The sequence below is a fragment of the Schistocerca piceifrons genome, chromosome 6 (genome assembly GCF_021461385.2).
Source record: "Schistocerca piceifrons isolate TAMUIC-IGC-003096 chromosome 6, iqSchPice1.1, whole genome shotgun sequence".
NCBI classification, from domain to species: domain Eukaryota; kingdom Metazoa; phylum Arthropoda; class Insecta; order Orthoptera; family Acrididae; genus Schistocerca; species Schistocerca piceifrons.
In genome coordinates this window covers 2,136,845-2,153,024 of record NC_060143.1, presented here as the reverse complement: position 1 = coordinate 2,153,024, position 16,180 = coordinate 2,136,845, and the positions used below count along the sequence as shown (strand labels likewise).

Here is a 16,180-nt window from a genome sequence, read left to right as displayed (position 1 = left end):
TCTTCCATTCATATTGTTCTCTTTCGGTTCTTGTATATGTTTTGTATTACTTGCCTTTCCCTGTAACTTATTTTTCTAAGGATATTATATACTATCCGTCTTTCCCTATAACTTATAACTATTTTCCTGAGGATTTAAAAATCTCGTCTAAGAAAGCCACAATTTCCTTTTCCATTCTTCTGTATATTATCTTTGTAGGCAACAGTTTAGATGCATGTGTAGTAACCACAACCGATAGTGGCAACGCCTCGGGCTGCGGATCGGAGCCGCCAGGCGGTGGAGCACGCACCACCGGGTAAACACAGGACGAGTCGGACGACAGACCGACGACAACTGACAACGGCCGACCACGACCGACTGTGAGCGACACGACAAGGAAGAGATAAACAACGGAGGCTTGTGGAAACCACAACACCAAACACCAAACGTAAATCCACTCGAAACCAGAGCCGGGCAAATGTCAACAATGAGCAACGACCAGAACGCAGTACCGCCGAGATAGAAACGAAATCCAGAGCGAGTACCAGACTGGCTGGACTAGGGCAGAGCGGCTCCCTATATACGAAACTGGAGGGAGCGGCTAGCGTCCGATGTCTGCACGTGGCTTAGCGGTGGCGCCCTCGCTGCGCGGAATAACCGCCGCGGAGGCGGAGCCCTCTACGGGCTGACCACGTCTATTTGTTCTGCCGCATGTTCGACTTCCGCGGCGGAAGGTACTAGAGCATGAGCTTTCAAACTGATTGTGCAGTTGTTCTTGCATTTATCAACTTTCTTTTTTCTTTGGGGTTTTGTGGATTATATTAATCTGATAGTATGTCTCCAGTCTCATAGATTCCACTCTCTAACTAAAATAATTGTTTCGTTGCAACTTTCTTTAATGACTTTATAATTTCAAAAGGGATGTTATCCATATCTGCTGCCCTTGCTGGATTGCAACATTCCAAAGCTGTGTCAGACTCTTATACTTGTGTGGGCTGCATTATGTCTCTCCAAATCAACACCTAGTCTTCTCTGCCAGAAGTTTATCCACTTTGTAAGGGTCTTCTCTGTACATTTGCACTCTCCTCTGTCAGTAGTAATTATTTGCATTCAGTTACTTTAATACTGCTTGATGCTGTTCAGCTGACTGTATCAAGAGATAACACTCACATCACATATTTGACCCTAAGTTTGCGGCATTCATTAAATAAAATAAAATAAAAACGACATTGGACTGTGGGTCCACATCTTCCATAAATTCATTTCTTCACACATTGCAACTGGATGGAAGGCCATGCCTCCTTCTTCAGCTGAGTAACCAGAGCATTCCATTTGATACTTCTCCTAGCATCCAGAAGTAGTTAAGAGCTTCTGTGCCCGAGGTACCACTTTGCAGGCACGGCTAGTGTTTATATTTCTCCATATGTTATTTGTGCCGACCTCTAGCTATTACTTCCGTGTAATACTAAAAACTTACAACCATTAAACTGCATCAAAACAAATCCAAAAAGCAGTTCAAAATTTGTGTTCTATTGTTATTCAACTATGCATTAAGAACAATGTTGAATTTCTTCTCATGAACAGTATTTCTAATTAATCCAGCAAGTCCAGTTTTCTCCCTTCCTTTTTGATGTGCAGGATTTAGAGTCATTTATGCCATTTCAGAAGTGACCTGTTTCATACATACTAACTGTCCTCTGTATTTAACAGTATAATATGTTTCCACTCTTAATGTTCATGCTTTAGCTTTTAACTTCTCCAAAAGCTATTTTCTCTTTACTATGTGCCGAGCCTTTCTTATCGACTGTCATTATGTTTGTGGTTTCTTCAAATTTTCCTGCAGCTACGTTGCCTCAGCTTCCCTGCACTACTTATAGATTTTATTCGTAAGTGATTTGACTTACATTGCTGTATTCCTTTCTTTTCGTGAACATTTTTTATATTTCCTGCTCCCTTGTGAATGAATTGAAATATTTATTCTGTTATCCGAGGTTTCTTTGCAGTTACTTACCTTATACCTATATTTGTTTGTATAACTTCTATTATTGCTCTATTTAAAACTGTCTGTTCATTTACAACTGAACTTCTTACTGTGGTATTCAATATAGTCTTGTCCAAAACCTCAGACAACACCATTTAAGTACCACTTCCTTACGAATGTGTGTCTCTTCCTTGATGCAGCTTACAATCCAGTACCTGATTTGTTATGTTTTGTCTCACTAAGATGTAATCCATCCGCTATCTTCCTGTGTCTCAGGTCTTTTCAAGAATACCACCTCCTCATATCGTTCTTGAACAGTGCGTTTGCTATTGCTAGGAACGAGAAAATTTTGCTTAAATGGTAATGTGATCAATAACACGAAATGGGTTTTATGACATGAAATGTTGCAAAATTTGATATTTTCCCCTTTCCCATGTGAATTTGAAAATTATGCCAATAACAGTTTTATTTTATGTGCAGAAGGTAGCTGTCTGTCAAGAGAATGGGACTGTTAATTCATCTGGCTTTATAGAATAAGACCAACAAGATATTTTAGTTTTCAAAATTTTAGACATGCATGTCGTGGCTGCCACGTAATAGGTAAAAAAAATTCTGGTCTCCAGAGAATTACTCCATAAAAAAGTGATTGAGAAGGGACTGAGTCAGAGGTGTAGCCTATCCACCATTTTGAACAAGCAGTAAAGAAAACTAATGAGAAATTTGGAGAGCGAGCTACCATTCAGGAAGGAAAAAGCAAAAGCTTTGGAGTTCTCCAGTGAGCGCTGTAATTCTGTCAGACAGCAAAAGACTTGCTAGGTTGGTTAAAGTGAATAGATAGTATCTTAAAAAGAGGTCATTGGCTGAAACGCCAAAAAAAAGTAAAACAGGGGTAATGGAGTTTAGTCTAATTACATCAGGAAATGTTGGGGAAATTAGATTAATAAATTGGATACCAAAAGTAGTAAACAAGTTTTGCTACTTTTTCACCAAGAAACTGGTGTTGGTAGAAGTAAAAAATATAAAATGTAGACTGACAACTCTCTTTTCTGAAAAGACAAATACGTTAACATAAAATAAAAATGTAAGTGTTACAAAGCCTGTTCTGAAAGTATTGTCTGGAACACAGCCCAACATGGAAGAAAACATGAATTCTTTTAACAATAGAGCAGCCTCCAGTACTCAGCATCATGCTAAAAGCATGAAGATGTAAACTCCTGCATGTCTCACCTACAATATCCATAATGCATAAGCTCTACAGTCAGCATTAATATAACATCTGAAACAGCCGACTTTTACTTATTGGTAGGTACTCAATGACATTCTCAAAATATGACGACGTATTGCACTTAACTTTATTAAATACATAGCAGAAGTTCTTAGGTATGGTGCTCTCTCGCCGCTGCCGCCTCCCCCCCCCCCCTCCCCCCCCTCACACACACATTGCACAGTGACAGCAATTGAAACATCATCAGCTGTTGTCGTGGAGGTTGCTGACAATGTTCTCTTTGACCTATCTTGACCATCACAATACAATAATTTGTTCTCCGTGACTTTTCGGTTAGGTGTTGGAAGGATATCATTTGCTTATTATAAACAATTTTCCTTTAAATTATGGGATGCCGTTACATTTTAGTAAGTGTACTTCTGACAAAAAATGGAAAGTAATCTGATAGTGGAATGTTAGGAATTGTGGGAACGTTAACTGTGGCATTCTGCTGCAGTTACTTCACCCAAGAAAACAGTAAAGAAGGTAAAAAGGTAGAGCAAGTGGCAGACTGATGTTTCAGATTATGTGGATTGTCTGTAACTACTTAATGTTGTCTTTGCTAATTCTAAGCATCCTGTCACCAACGAGACAATTTCCTCTTTTGTTCAGCACAGGAAATGTGTACAATGATAGTTCATATGTTTGAAGTGCTGATGTGAATTAAATATGGAATATATTTTGTTACAGGAAAATCAGACAGGAGAAATAACATTTTATCTCAAAGGCGCAGATGTGGTAATGTCCTCAATAGTCCAATATAACGATTGGCTGGAGGAAGAATGTGGAAACATGGCACGAGAAGGTCTCAGAACATTGGTGGTTGCCAAGAAAACCTTAACAGAAGAGCAATACCTTGACTTTGAGGTGAGTACATCTCTTACATTTTTGAAATTTGGTGCTAGAGGAGATTGTTGAAGATAAATTTGGTAGGTCAGACAATGTACAAAGAGCTACTGAATTAAACTGGGCAAACATAAAAATTACAGCAAACCAGAGTAAAAGAAGGGATTGATTGATAGGATATATCCTGAGGTGTCAGGAATCATCAGTTTGGTAACAGAAGAAATTGGAGGGGGGGGGGGGGTAACCATTGTAGAGGGAAACAATGGCTTGAGTACAGTAAGCAGGTTCAAATGGATGTAAGAGTTTCGGGGAGATGAAAATACTTTCGTGGGGTAGATAGTGTGGAGAGCTGCATCAAACCAGTCATAGCAGCAACAACAACAGATGACAACAACAGAAGCAGAAATGTATTTCTATATTACAGTCAGTGCTTCATTTACATTTTAATATGAGACACACCACTGTCATCTTTTTTCTGGATAAAAGACATTTTCCACAGACACATTATATCACATTATCAACAACACACACAAAATCTCGCACTGGCTGCTCCAACTCCTTCTTCCCCCACACTGAACTGAGGTTGTTTTCATAGTCACTAATGTCATAGCACAAATCTGACAGGATAGTAGCACATGCTTTGTCTGTTTGGAAGACTCCAGTTTTTTGGAAGCAGTCAGGGATGGTGAACTTACTGATCACCATCCATGCTTTAGCTACAAAATGCAGACCACCACAAATTAAAACTTTTGTGGAGACTGGGGTCCTTCCCATTTAATAAATTTACATTTTTGAGAATATTATGAAAAGGAATGATTGCTACTTGTCGTACAGCAGATACGTTGAATTGCAGACAGGCACAACAAAAAAGCTACTAAAGCTTTCAGCTGGAAGCCGTCCTTCTGAACTAGACAACATGCACATACATATTCATGCAAAGCAGCTCACACACACATGGCTACTGTGTCTGGATGTCGAGGCCAGACTGCGAGCAACTGTGCATCGTGAGAGAAGCATTCTGGGTGTTTATGATAGCATACAAGGACAAGATGGAGAGACTATAGGGCAGCTACGTGCAGTCGGGAGGTTAGATGGAGGATAAGGGGAGTGGAAAATGAGAGAAGTAAAAAGACTGTGGGCATGCTTGTGGAATGATAGCTTCACAGCCCATGCCATCTGGATCTGTTCTGCCAGAAACAGTTGCACAGGTGGGAACTCTCCCTGCAATATATGCTATATTCCCATAACCCTCCTGGCTAGTCATTGTCCTTCACCCACCTATCCTCTTCCCTGTTGCCACTGCAGCACTACACAACCTTCTATTCCAGAAGTGCAACCACAGTCATTTCACTTCTGTACTTTTCTGCTCCCTACTACCCACTTCCGCTGTCCTCTGTCAAATCTTCCAACTGCACCTAGCTGCCATACCCTCTCTGCACCTTGTCCCTGTATGCTCCCAAATTAGACGGCGGCCTTCTGGCTGAAAGCTCAGGTATTTAGTAGTCTTTTTGTTATACCTGTCTGCGACTCATCTCTGCCATATGGCATATCCTTTTCGTAATACAATCGTTATTCCATCATGAATTTTCCAATGTGTAAATTTACATTTGTAGTGAACACTGGGCAACATTTACAAAGAGGAGAACTGTACTGCTATAGGCTTCCATTCTTGCATCAGTGCTGTGCAAGTGTTTTCAAAGGTTCTGAAGTCATCCACTATTCTCTGGTTTGCACTGTAGTTAGTGGCTGCTATGGATCTCTCCATATGCCCTCCAACCCTCGAACACACCTCATCAGGGAGTGGTAGTTGAATGTCAAACAGGTTATCACTTACCAATCTGGATACACCTGCCAAACAGAGTAGTACCTGAGAGAAAGCCACAATGATTGGTGTTTAGTAGGACAGACAGGACATTTTACAGCCAGTTTGCTGTGTTTGAATACCTTGACTTCATTCAGGAATGGGTGGATCATATTACCGAAATAATCCACCATGCCACTGAAGCATTGCTTGTGCAGTTTTCAACTCAGCTGAAAACACATCCTGTATGTTGGTGAAGCAACAAATGTCACTCTGGAATCAGGGCCAAGCTGGTGGCTGCCAACTGCAGAGAGCCTTTCGGGTAGTGAGGACAAAATATCGCCAAATTATTAGAGAGAGCAAACAGGGATTGTGGCAGCAGTTCCTAACGAAGGTTAGTCGCTGTCCTCACTCATCCAGCACCTTCCCTGCTCCATTCCAGCACTACACAGCCGTCATTGCACCACCACACCCAGGCTTTTTAATTATTTTATTTTATTTTTTTATTTATTTCTCTCCTTTTCTGCTGCTTCCCCCCTCCCCCCCCCCCCCTTCTCCACCTCTCCCCAGCTCACCACCCAACCTGAAGCATTTCACTGTCTGTCATCCCCACCATACTATCTCTCCCCTTCCCCGCCCCAGCCTCCTCCTTTCCCCCACCCAGACGCCACACCCATCATGCACTGGTGCTGCTGCTCTGCTCGCTGTGTGCTTTCAGTTACCTGAAAATGCATTGTGTGAATAAGTTTTGTGTGTGTGTGTGTGTGTGTGTGTGTGTGTGTGTGTGGTGTTGTTGTTGTTGTTGTTGTTGTTTTTTTTGACAGAGGCCACTGGCCGAAAGCTTTAAGTGTGAATATCCTTTTGTTGTGCCTATCTATAACTCAGCATCTCCACTATATGGCGAGTGGCAACTTTGCTTCTCGAAACACAGATTTCCTGTTACATCAGCAGTGTCCGTACACTCCTATGACAAAATGAGCAAGACAGTAGCACAAAAGTTCTGTTTTTTTTTTCTGTCCGGACAGACTGAACTGTCACAACCAAAGAGTTTCCTGTGCTACAGCAGAGGTACACAGATGTCAAGACAGAATTCCAATGCATGAACTCACCACTGAGCTGCTTTATAAATTTTAAGTTCCATGGGGTGGGGGGGGGGGGGGGGGGGGGGGGGGGGGGGGGGGGCAAGAAAGGGTTAAAAAGTCTTGAGAGGGTTGCTGGAGTCACTATCTATTCCAATCTATTCCATTCCCACAATAAAGAGATAAAGGAGGAGGGAGGAAATATAGCTACAAATACTTCCCAAGGCTTCACACTTTCAGAAAAGACATGGAGGAAGAAGAAGAAGAAAATTTTATATTTGAGTAATATTGATGAACAGAGGACAGACAAAATTTTCATGTGACTGGCATTCTTTTATTTTATGTTATCAGTATTATGCTAAATGAAATTCTCCGCTATGTTACATTTTTACCCAGTTTTTGTTTTATGGTATTTCCTTCTGGCACCACATGATCAACCTTATTTTGCTTTGGTTATTTCCTTTGTTAAAAAAAGCTTGTTGGGGCCACCTGCTTGACCATGGTGCTTGCATATTTTCTGCTGTTGTCATCTTCCACTTCTGGTGCTCATGGTGAAATTTGGTAGTTGTTTTTTTGTTAGTGCATTGAGCTTTTGCATTACTGCAGTGTTCCTCGATTCTCATGCTGAACCGTATCTTGGGTTCCTCAGACCATTTCCTGGTCTCTTTGTTGTTAAATTCTGTAAGGGATGTTAGGAAGGGTCTGGTTTCATTAGTTCCATGGTAGTCATCCTTTAGTAGTTGTGTCTTGCCTTATATATAGTTCTACAAGGTATTTGTTTATTTGCTTGATCCACAGGGATCCTGTGGCTTTGCTCTTGCTGTCTACTTTGTGAAGATCTTACTGGACATCTTACGAAGATCCATTCTGTATCAGTGGCTATAGAAAGCTAGTCATCATCGGACAACAACAGTGATGTTTCCTTAGAGTTGATAGAGTTCATGATTAGGTTTATGCCATTGTCCCTCATCTGGTAGGATCCTTGGCTCCACTGTCTTTTGCAGGAATTTCTGTTCTTGTAATTTGAGAACTCTTATTAGGGTCTCCTTGGTTAGGGATAAAAATTCTGCTGTGCAGAGGACTGATGGTCTGAGTACTATGTTTTGGTGTCTTAGTTCAGTATTGATCTACCTAGTTTGATTTTCCTTTGTTTAAGAGGTACTGTTTCACCAAGATCATACAAGCTCCAGTCTTTAAGGTATTTTGTAGCGTTGGCTCTCTTGATAAGCTTAATTGTGCTGACTCATTCTAGGTGTGTTTTTAATATTATCTTGATCAGTAGACCCGTTTTCTTTGCTATTAAACGCAGTGCTACCCCATGTTTCTCAGAGGCTGTGTCATTTTTGAGTAGATTTATGATCTCTGACTTCCTCGTATATGAGTGGAGGGGTGTGGTTGGTGTTGGGATTAGAGGGTTCTATAACTCGGAGAGTCTTACATAGATTCTTTGACATTTAGGAGTTGCTGAAAGTATTGACATAAACTTTTAATGTGTTATAATTGAGGCTCAGTGATCCATCTTCTTGCTGGAAATGTGAAGTAGGAGGCATGAAATGGGTCATCTGTTTTGAGGTACTTTTAGAGATCTATATAGTTGTCTATTTGAAAATTTCCCTCTGGCTGTTCAATCAGTTGTTTGTTGTACTTCCTCTTTGCCCATCTTATGATGCTGGCTGTTGTCTTCCTTTGTGTAATAAAGGCTATTTTGATACTCTAATGAAAAACTATTGACCGTTGACAAATTTTTGATCATGCTGATAAAAACTGTGTGCTAAATCAGGACTCGAAACTGGGACCTATTGGACATACAGACATATCCTATTAATATGATCATTTGTAGAGTCAATCTGTAGCTTACAAATTAGTATGCGAAATAAGCCTTTGTGTATAGACTTCAACTATTGAATAGCACCAACTGCACAATGGCCGTTCACAATGGCATCCCCACCACCACCTCTGCCACCTTTCCTATCATACCGTCTGCCCAGGTATGGGCCAAATTATTTAGTGTAAATTCCTCTTCAGTGTCTCATTGTCTTGCGGTAGCGTTCTCGCTTCCTTTTCACGGGGTCCTGGGTTTGATTTCCGGCGGGGTCAGGGATTTTTCCTGCCTCGAGACGACTGGGTGGTGTTGTGTCGTCGTCATCATCATCATCATCATCATCATTATCATCATCATTCATTCCAATTATGGTCGGAGGAAGGCAATGGCAAACCACCTCCACTAGGACCTTGCCTAGTACAGTGATGTGGATCTCCCACATCGCCCCCATGCTCCTATGAGAATGGGACATCATCGTCATCATCATAATCATCATCATCATCTTCTTCTTCTTCTTCTTCTCAGCTGCTTCCCAGTGGTTGACACTCCTTTTTATTTTACTAGTTGCTAGTACTCCACTTAATTGTATTACTTTAATAGACTGTTTGATGTAATTTATGTAAATAAAGCTTTCTAACAAATGCATCATTATGTAAAATAGAACCAGTACGCAACCATCAAAAAGTGTTCACTGCAAGTTTAGCTTTTTTTCTTATTTTGGAAAAAGTGACTCCACAGTCTGAAATTCTTGTATTTGTGCTAGTAACATTGACAAATTTTTCTTTCAGAGTCGATACAATGCAGCTCGTATGAGTGTATCAGATCGTGTTTCTCGAGTGGCTGCTGTAGTGGAAAGCCTTGAACGTGAAATGGAGTTGCTGTGTGTGACAGGTGTTGAGGATCGTTTGCAGGATCGTGTGCGCCCCACATTGGAGCTCCTAAGAAATGCTGGAATAAAGGTATTCATTGTTTGCTTACAAGTTTGTATTAAATTGGTGAAGAATGATTTGTCTGAGCTGTTTTGCTGAATTGCCAATAAGCTTGTAGCAGAGTTTTTTTATACATAATAGTAAATGGCCAAAGTTGCTGTGAATTAATAAATGAACCTTTGTTCTTGCCAAAACTTTCAACTGAAAAAGCCACAATATCATTGAAGGACATACTGCACTTAACAGAAGTATCATGACCGTCACATAGTAATTAAGAACAAGTTTTTACTTATTGAGTGTCTTCTAAAATCCTACACACTCACCATTGACAGTACTGGAGAGCAGTATCGTAAAATAGTGCTCCACACTTTCTGTAAGATATATCTGGATCTAGTTAACAATCCACATTTAGTATTTCAGATTTTTTTTTTTTCCTTGAGGTCATGCTTCAATTACGTAGCTCTAATTCAAATTACACTATTACTAAGGACTTCAGTATAAAGTCTTTGACATAGAGCTGAGTGAGTAAACTGTTGATCACCACTTATTAAAGTTATGATACTTCAGATCTGCTGGCAATAAAAAGATATCTCAGAGAAAAGGCTAAGCCACAGCTGAGGAAGGGGTTACTGTACCTCCAAGCCACAAAAGAGGAAGGTGTGGATTAGAGTCCCAGGCTGGTAAACCTGCATGAAATTTTTGAAGACAAATTTGAACTTCTGCTTTTCTCCATGAATGAATCTGTCCTTAACGGGCAACTATTTGTTTCAGATTTTTGTGGAAAAGCAACTAAAAAATCAAAATGTGCAGTATACATTATACCCATAAAGACTATTTGTGGAGAGTAGAAATTTGTATAGGAGAAGGGTAAATTTGTCCATCCCTATCAAATCTTTGTTGGTGAAGAAAATTCCTCAGTTCTGGGAAAAGGACAAACTGTACACATTCGCAGATCCCAAATGTGCTCTACTTTCAGTAAGAAACTACTAAACAGTATAATGCTAGTTGAAACAGTGATAAATAAAGGGCACATATATCTAGAAGTTGATTAAATCAGAAACTTTAACCATTGACATTTTATTACAGAGACCACCTGTAGTGTGCACATTATCAACACAACATTAGGTAACTTTTACTGTACATACCAGTGTAAAATACAGAAAGAGAGATTATGAGGTAATAAAGACCATTATTTATTTACTAGTTTGCAATCTGTTTGCAACCAGTGTTGAAGAGGCGGCTAGATAATAAAATATTATTGTTTCTGATGAAATCTAAAATTGTGGAAATAGATTTTCTCTTTTGGGATAATAGCCTGACACTTGACTAACTGAGATGCTAAAGGAAACATACCAGGTGCCCTCCTAAGAGCTGTGAGGTGCATTTTCTCTAGTGTTTCAGCAAATATTTGCATTGCTGTTTTTTTGCAGTGTGTAGCTGGTGATAATCAAAACAAATACTGCTCATCTAATCTTTCATGGGCACCCAGTGTCAGTTAAAAGTATCAGTTTGTTTCCCATTACAGAAGTACTGATTTTGGAATTTTATGTGCCCATCGAACAGAGTGGCCCCAAATTAGTCTATTGTGATATTTGTTTTATCATTGTGTACAAACAGGAACACTAAAACATGAAGAGTAATCAGTACTCCAGCAGCAACGGGTGCATGGTGGTAGCAGTCAGTGTGGGCCAAGGTGATGTTGTTGCTCCTTATTATTCTGTGTGTTTTACTGTCTCTGTTAATACGTATTGATAAAACAAATATTGCATTAGACTAATTTGGGACTGTGTATCAAATGAGGACATAAAATTCTGCTTTTAAACTAATTTTATGTGTAACAGGAAACAAACAAATGCTTTCTGACACTGGGTGTCGCATGAAAGATATGATGAGTAGTAGTTGCTTGGACCTAGTCTATCTACACAGACAGAAACTAAATTGCAAATATCTGCCAAAACACCATAGAAACTGTGCCTGACGACTCTTAGGAGGTCAATACCAGTTACTATAAATAACACTGTTCTTGGTTGAGGAAGTGTTAATTGAGGCACTGCCTGAAAAATTAACCTTTAACCAGAGCCGTTTTTGATTATTAGATTTTGCTGTTACTTCGTATGCTAGTGTATGCTAAGTAATCATTTGGTGCTTGTCATCTAAATTTTAAAATAATTGAATGCAATATTTTTTAAATCCAGATATGGATGCTGACTGGTGACAAACTGGAGACAGCCACTTGTATTGCTAAGAGTTCGCACTTAGTTTCTCGCACCCAGGGGTTGCATGTCTTCAAATCTGTTATGACAAGGACTGACGCTCATCTTGAACTGAATACTTTTAGGAAGAAACAAGATTGTGCCCTGGTTATAAGTGGTGATTCTTTGGAGGTAAACACGTTATTTTTATATATCATTCACAGGCCTATATTTAATTACTAATGCAGTTTTAGTTTCTGGTCTTCTGCTACATAATGCACTAAGTTGTAAGTAACAAAGCATTTGTCCAACTTTTGTAACAGAAATTACCGGCTATTCAAATGATAGAAGTGGTACACAAATATGAATATAGATGCAAATTCTGTCTCAAATGCGAAAACTCAAAATTACCTTATAAATGCTATGTCTTAGTGGGTCACATCAGATGAACTATTTTATAAGAGATAGTTTGAAACAGATTATTTTATTTTTTGCATATAAGTATAAAAAAGTAACCAGTTTTTGATTACTGGTATTGCACAACATCTAATGAAGCTTAGATTTCAAAGACAAGGTTTGTAATACTGTGTCTTTGCAAAATAAGAAATGCATGAACGCAATCATGTATCAGTGCACTTGATGCCCTGGTGCTGCGCAAATTATTGTTGTTTAAATGGTGTGTATAGGGTCCATATCGAATAATGCAACAAGCAAAGAAACGTGTGTGTATCTGCTAGCTGAAGTTCAAAAGTTGGTGTAATAAAGACTCTTTAATGTGGCAATTCTAGGTGGTGGGTGTTATGAACTATGGTTGTATTAAATTCTGGTAGAGGTTGTAAAAAAGCTGTTTTTCTCTTCTCTCCCCCCCCCCCCCCCCCCCCTGCCAAAAAAAATTATTATTATTATTCAAATTTTGTGGTGTCTTCAGTATTATAATCTATTGGCATGTGCTCAATATCTTAAAAAATTTTACAATGATCCAGTGATTAACCAACTCAACTTTCTTATGCATTACATTCCTTTGCTTATTAGGTGTTAAGAAGCTATCTAGTTTGTCTGAAAACTGTGCTGATTACAAAACATCAGAAATTTTGTATTTTGTTGTCACTGTTCATTTGTAAACATATTCCTGAACTAACTTCTTGATAAAGTAGATTAAAGAGGTAGGTACATAATTTAGCATTTATACAGCTAATATCAGATAAATGTTAGCAACTTTTGCACTCATTTAGTTTCAGAGTAATTCAAGCGAATATTATTTCACTATTCAGTTAATCATAAATGTATATCTTTGTGATTTATTAAATTCCAATAAACAACAGTAGCTAAAGCCAGCTGTAATTATTTTAAATTTATATAAGAAGCTGGTTGGAAGACATTTTAAGTCAGTCTGTGGTTGGTTTGAAAGGAGGAACACCTATGGTTAAAAAATATGGAATAATGTATTGCAGACAAGTTAGTACAAATTACAAGTCAGAAAATGTACCCCAATTTATCTAGATTTCATACCTGGGAGTTTATTAATAATTCAGTGACTTTTAATGATCAATTGTTCTCTGAGCGTATAATTAGTGTCATGGACTGTAACAAACTTCAATAATGGTTGTCTACTGTGACAATGGGGTCAAACTGTGAACTATGTTGTTTCCAATAGTTAGTTATCGATTTTGTTGTTAGATTTCAAGGACAACGAATTAAGAATTTTATGTGGCTGTGTTAATTACATTTGCCTGCCACAGGTGAACTGTTGTGAACAGTCACATCAGAGTTAGGTTACTGCATTTGATGTGACATTATCAGACGTCAATTGAGTGTAGTCTATGATTGTCCAATTATCTTTACAGTACTTATAATAGACTCAGTCTGGCCATAAACAGTAATTTATTCACCATCTCAGTCCAAATAATGTGCCTGAACTGCAAATCCAGTGTGGACCACATTATCAGTAGTAGTATATTTCCCCACCCCCAATGTCTTGGCCAGTTTTGATGGAGGTGCAACTAGTGGTGGCATACTTGTGCAGGTGTTGTTCTCTGCTCATTCTTTTCTTTTGTTATTTCAAAATGAGTGAAAGGATTAATCCTGCCAAAAGTCTTCCCCTAACATCTGAATACAATTATTTTCAATTTTACTTCCACACAAAATGCCCACGAAAGGTCAGAATCGATATTCTGCAGATTCAGCGATTATTGGATTGGGTGGGAAAACAAAAATAGTATCCAGAAAAACCTTAAATCACAGGTGCACTCTATTCAGAGAAAATAAGCAAAGAATTTTGGAATAAACTTTTGAGTGTGTGTGTGTGTGTGTGTGTGTGTGTGTGTGTGTGTGTGTGTGTGTGTGTGTGGTGGTGGTGGTGGTTAGTGTTTAACGTCCCGTCGACAACGAGGTCATTAGAGACGGAGCGCAAGCTCGGGTTAGGGAAGGATTGGTAAGGAAATCGGCCGTGCCCTTTCAAAGGAACCATCCCGGCATTTGCCTGAAACGATTTAGGGAAATCACGGAAAACCTAAATCAGGATGGCCGGAGACGGGATTGAACCGTCGTCCTCCCGAATGCGAGTCCAGTGTGTGTGTGTGTGTGTGTGTTTGTGTGTGTGTGTGTGTGAGGCTTCTTCCTAGGCACTTCGCGAACTAGACAGTTCTAAAGATAATGTGTGAAATTACCTGGCAGTTATCCAAAGCCAAGTTTACTCTAATCAAACATGAAAGTGATATACAGCTTAGGTACTGTCAATCTAGAACATCCATCAATACTAGTTTCTGTCTAAATATGAGTTCAGGTGGTACTATCACCCAGTGATCTTGATATGTTTATGCATGGAGCTTACTCACTATTTGTGTTGGATCTTCACCTGATGAACCTTCACTATGACTTTCTTCTGCTAAAAATGTTGTTTTAATGCCCATAAACACATTGTTTAGAATTGCAAAAAGACCTTTTGCCGTAGCTTTCTCATCAGAATTGACATTCAAGGTACTTGGCCACGTTTTAGAGAAACACATCAGAGATTTCTTCCGAGAGCTCGTAAAAGTACGTATCATCATGGCCATAGTTAATAAAAACTGGAGAGTAACTAAAAAAATTTGATTCATAACAATAGTTGTGAATGTCAGTCTATTATCATATCAGGCAGACAACACGACAAGTGATGATGATGAAGTCCCAAACTCCTTGACAGAGCATAAGGGACGATGCAGGAGACCCGCACTGCTGTACTAGGCAAGGTCCTAGCGGAGGTGGTTTGCCATTGCCTTCCTCCAACCATAATGAGGATGAAAGATGATGATGAAGATGACACAACAACACCCAGTCATCTCGAGGCAGGTGAAAATCCCTGACCCCACCATGAATCAAACTCGGGATCCCGTGCTCGGGAAACGAGAACGCTACTGCGAGACCATGAGCTTCTACACAAGTAGAGGAAAATAGAACAAATTCATTTAAATCCAGCAAATCAGCTGTCATGGAATCCCTGGAATACCAGTATAGGTGTTCTTTTTCTGTGTGTGTGTCTCATAAAGTTGGCATTATCACTTGGCTTGTCCAACAGTCTGATCATGTATGATCAAAGCATGGGACCCTGAAAACTGACACAAAAATTGCTGCAGCTTTTGAGATATTTTGACAGTGATAGTGTACATGTTGTCCCCAAGAAGCAAATTCCTGAACGGTAACCCTAAATGGGTTGAAGGCAGCAGTAACTGATACTCACACTACCCCATAACGTGTGTTGCACAGAACACTTTAGAGGCAATAAACTATATCTCTCTGTATGGACAAGCATAAGGGAGAGTAAGTATATTACGAATGCAGAGAATGAGTGGGGAGAGAGAGAGAGAGAGAGAGAGAGAGAGAGAGAGAGAGAGAGAGAGAGAGAGAGAGCTCTCTGTAGTCCACAGAGCATCTCTTGATGGAATGAAGTTTGCTTCTGTTTTGACACTTCCAGGTACGTACTTGAAGAATCCTTTCTTGGGAGGGTAATACCCCAAATAGATTGCTATCACTGTGTATGGGTAGCATTAAGAATGTTGTGCAAGCCATGTGCTGGGCACACTGTGAAGCATTTTCAAGATTTACAGTGTTTGACACTATGCTATAACAGCAATTGGTTGGAAACTCAGACTAGTTATGTAGTGTTGTCACTTTCCTTTATATATAATAATTACAAGAACTACTCCCAAGTCTAGGTATAGCGAGTGCTATTACGTTATTGGTTTTCAACCCACCTGTTATTCACACACATCCAGTGCAGTAAAGGGCACTAAAATTGAAGAAAGAAATAAG

At 39.4% G+C, this 16,180-nt stretch overlaps 1 protein-coding gene across 2 annotated transcripts in view; it reads left to right on the top strand.

Moving 5' to 3' along the window:
- LOC124803034 (probable phospholipid-transporting ATPase IIB) overlaps window positions 1-16,180 on the top strand; it is a 189,156-nt gene that overhangs the window by 118,929 nt on the left and 54,047 nt on the right. For both annotated transcript variants that reach the window (XM_047264146.1, XM_047264147.1), the window contains 3 exons: window positions 3,915-4,091; window positions 9,561-9,731; window positions 11,897-12,085. In XM_047264146.1, the coding sequence (XP_047120102.1) occupies window positions 3,915-4,091; window positions 9,561-9,731; window positions 11,897-12,085 (537 nt within the window). The remainder of the gene's footprint in view (window positions 1-3,914; window positions 4,092-9,560; window positions 9,732-11,896; window positions 12,086-16,180) is intronic.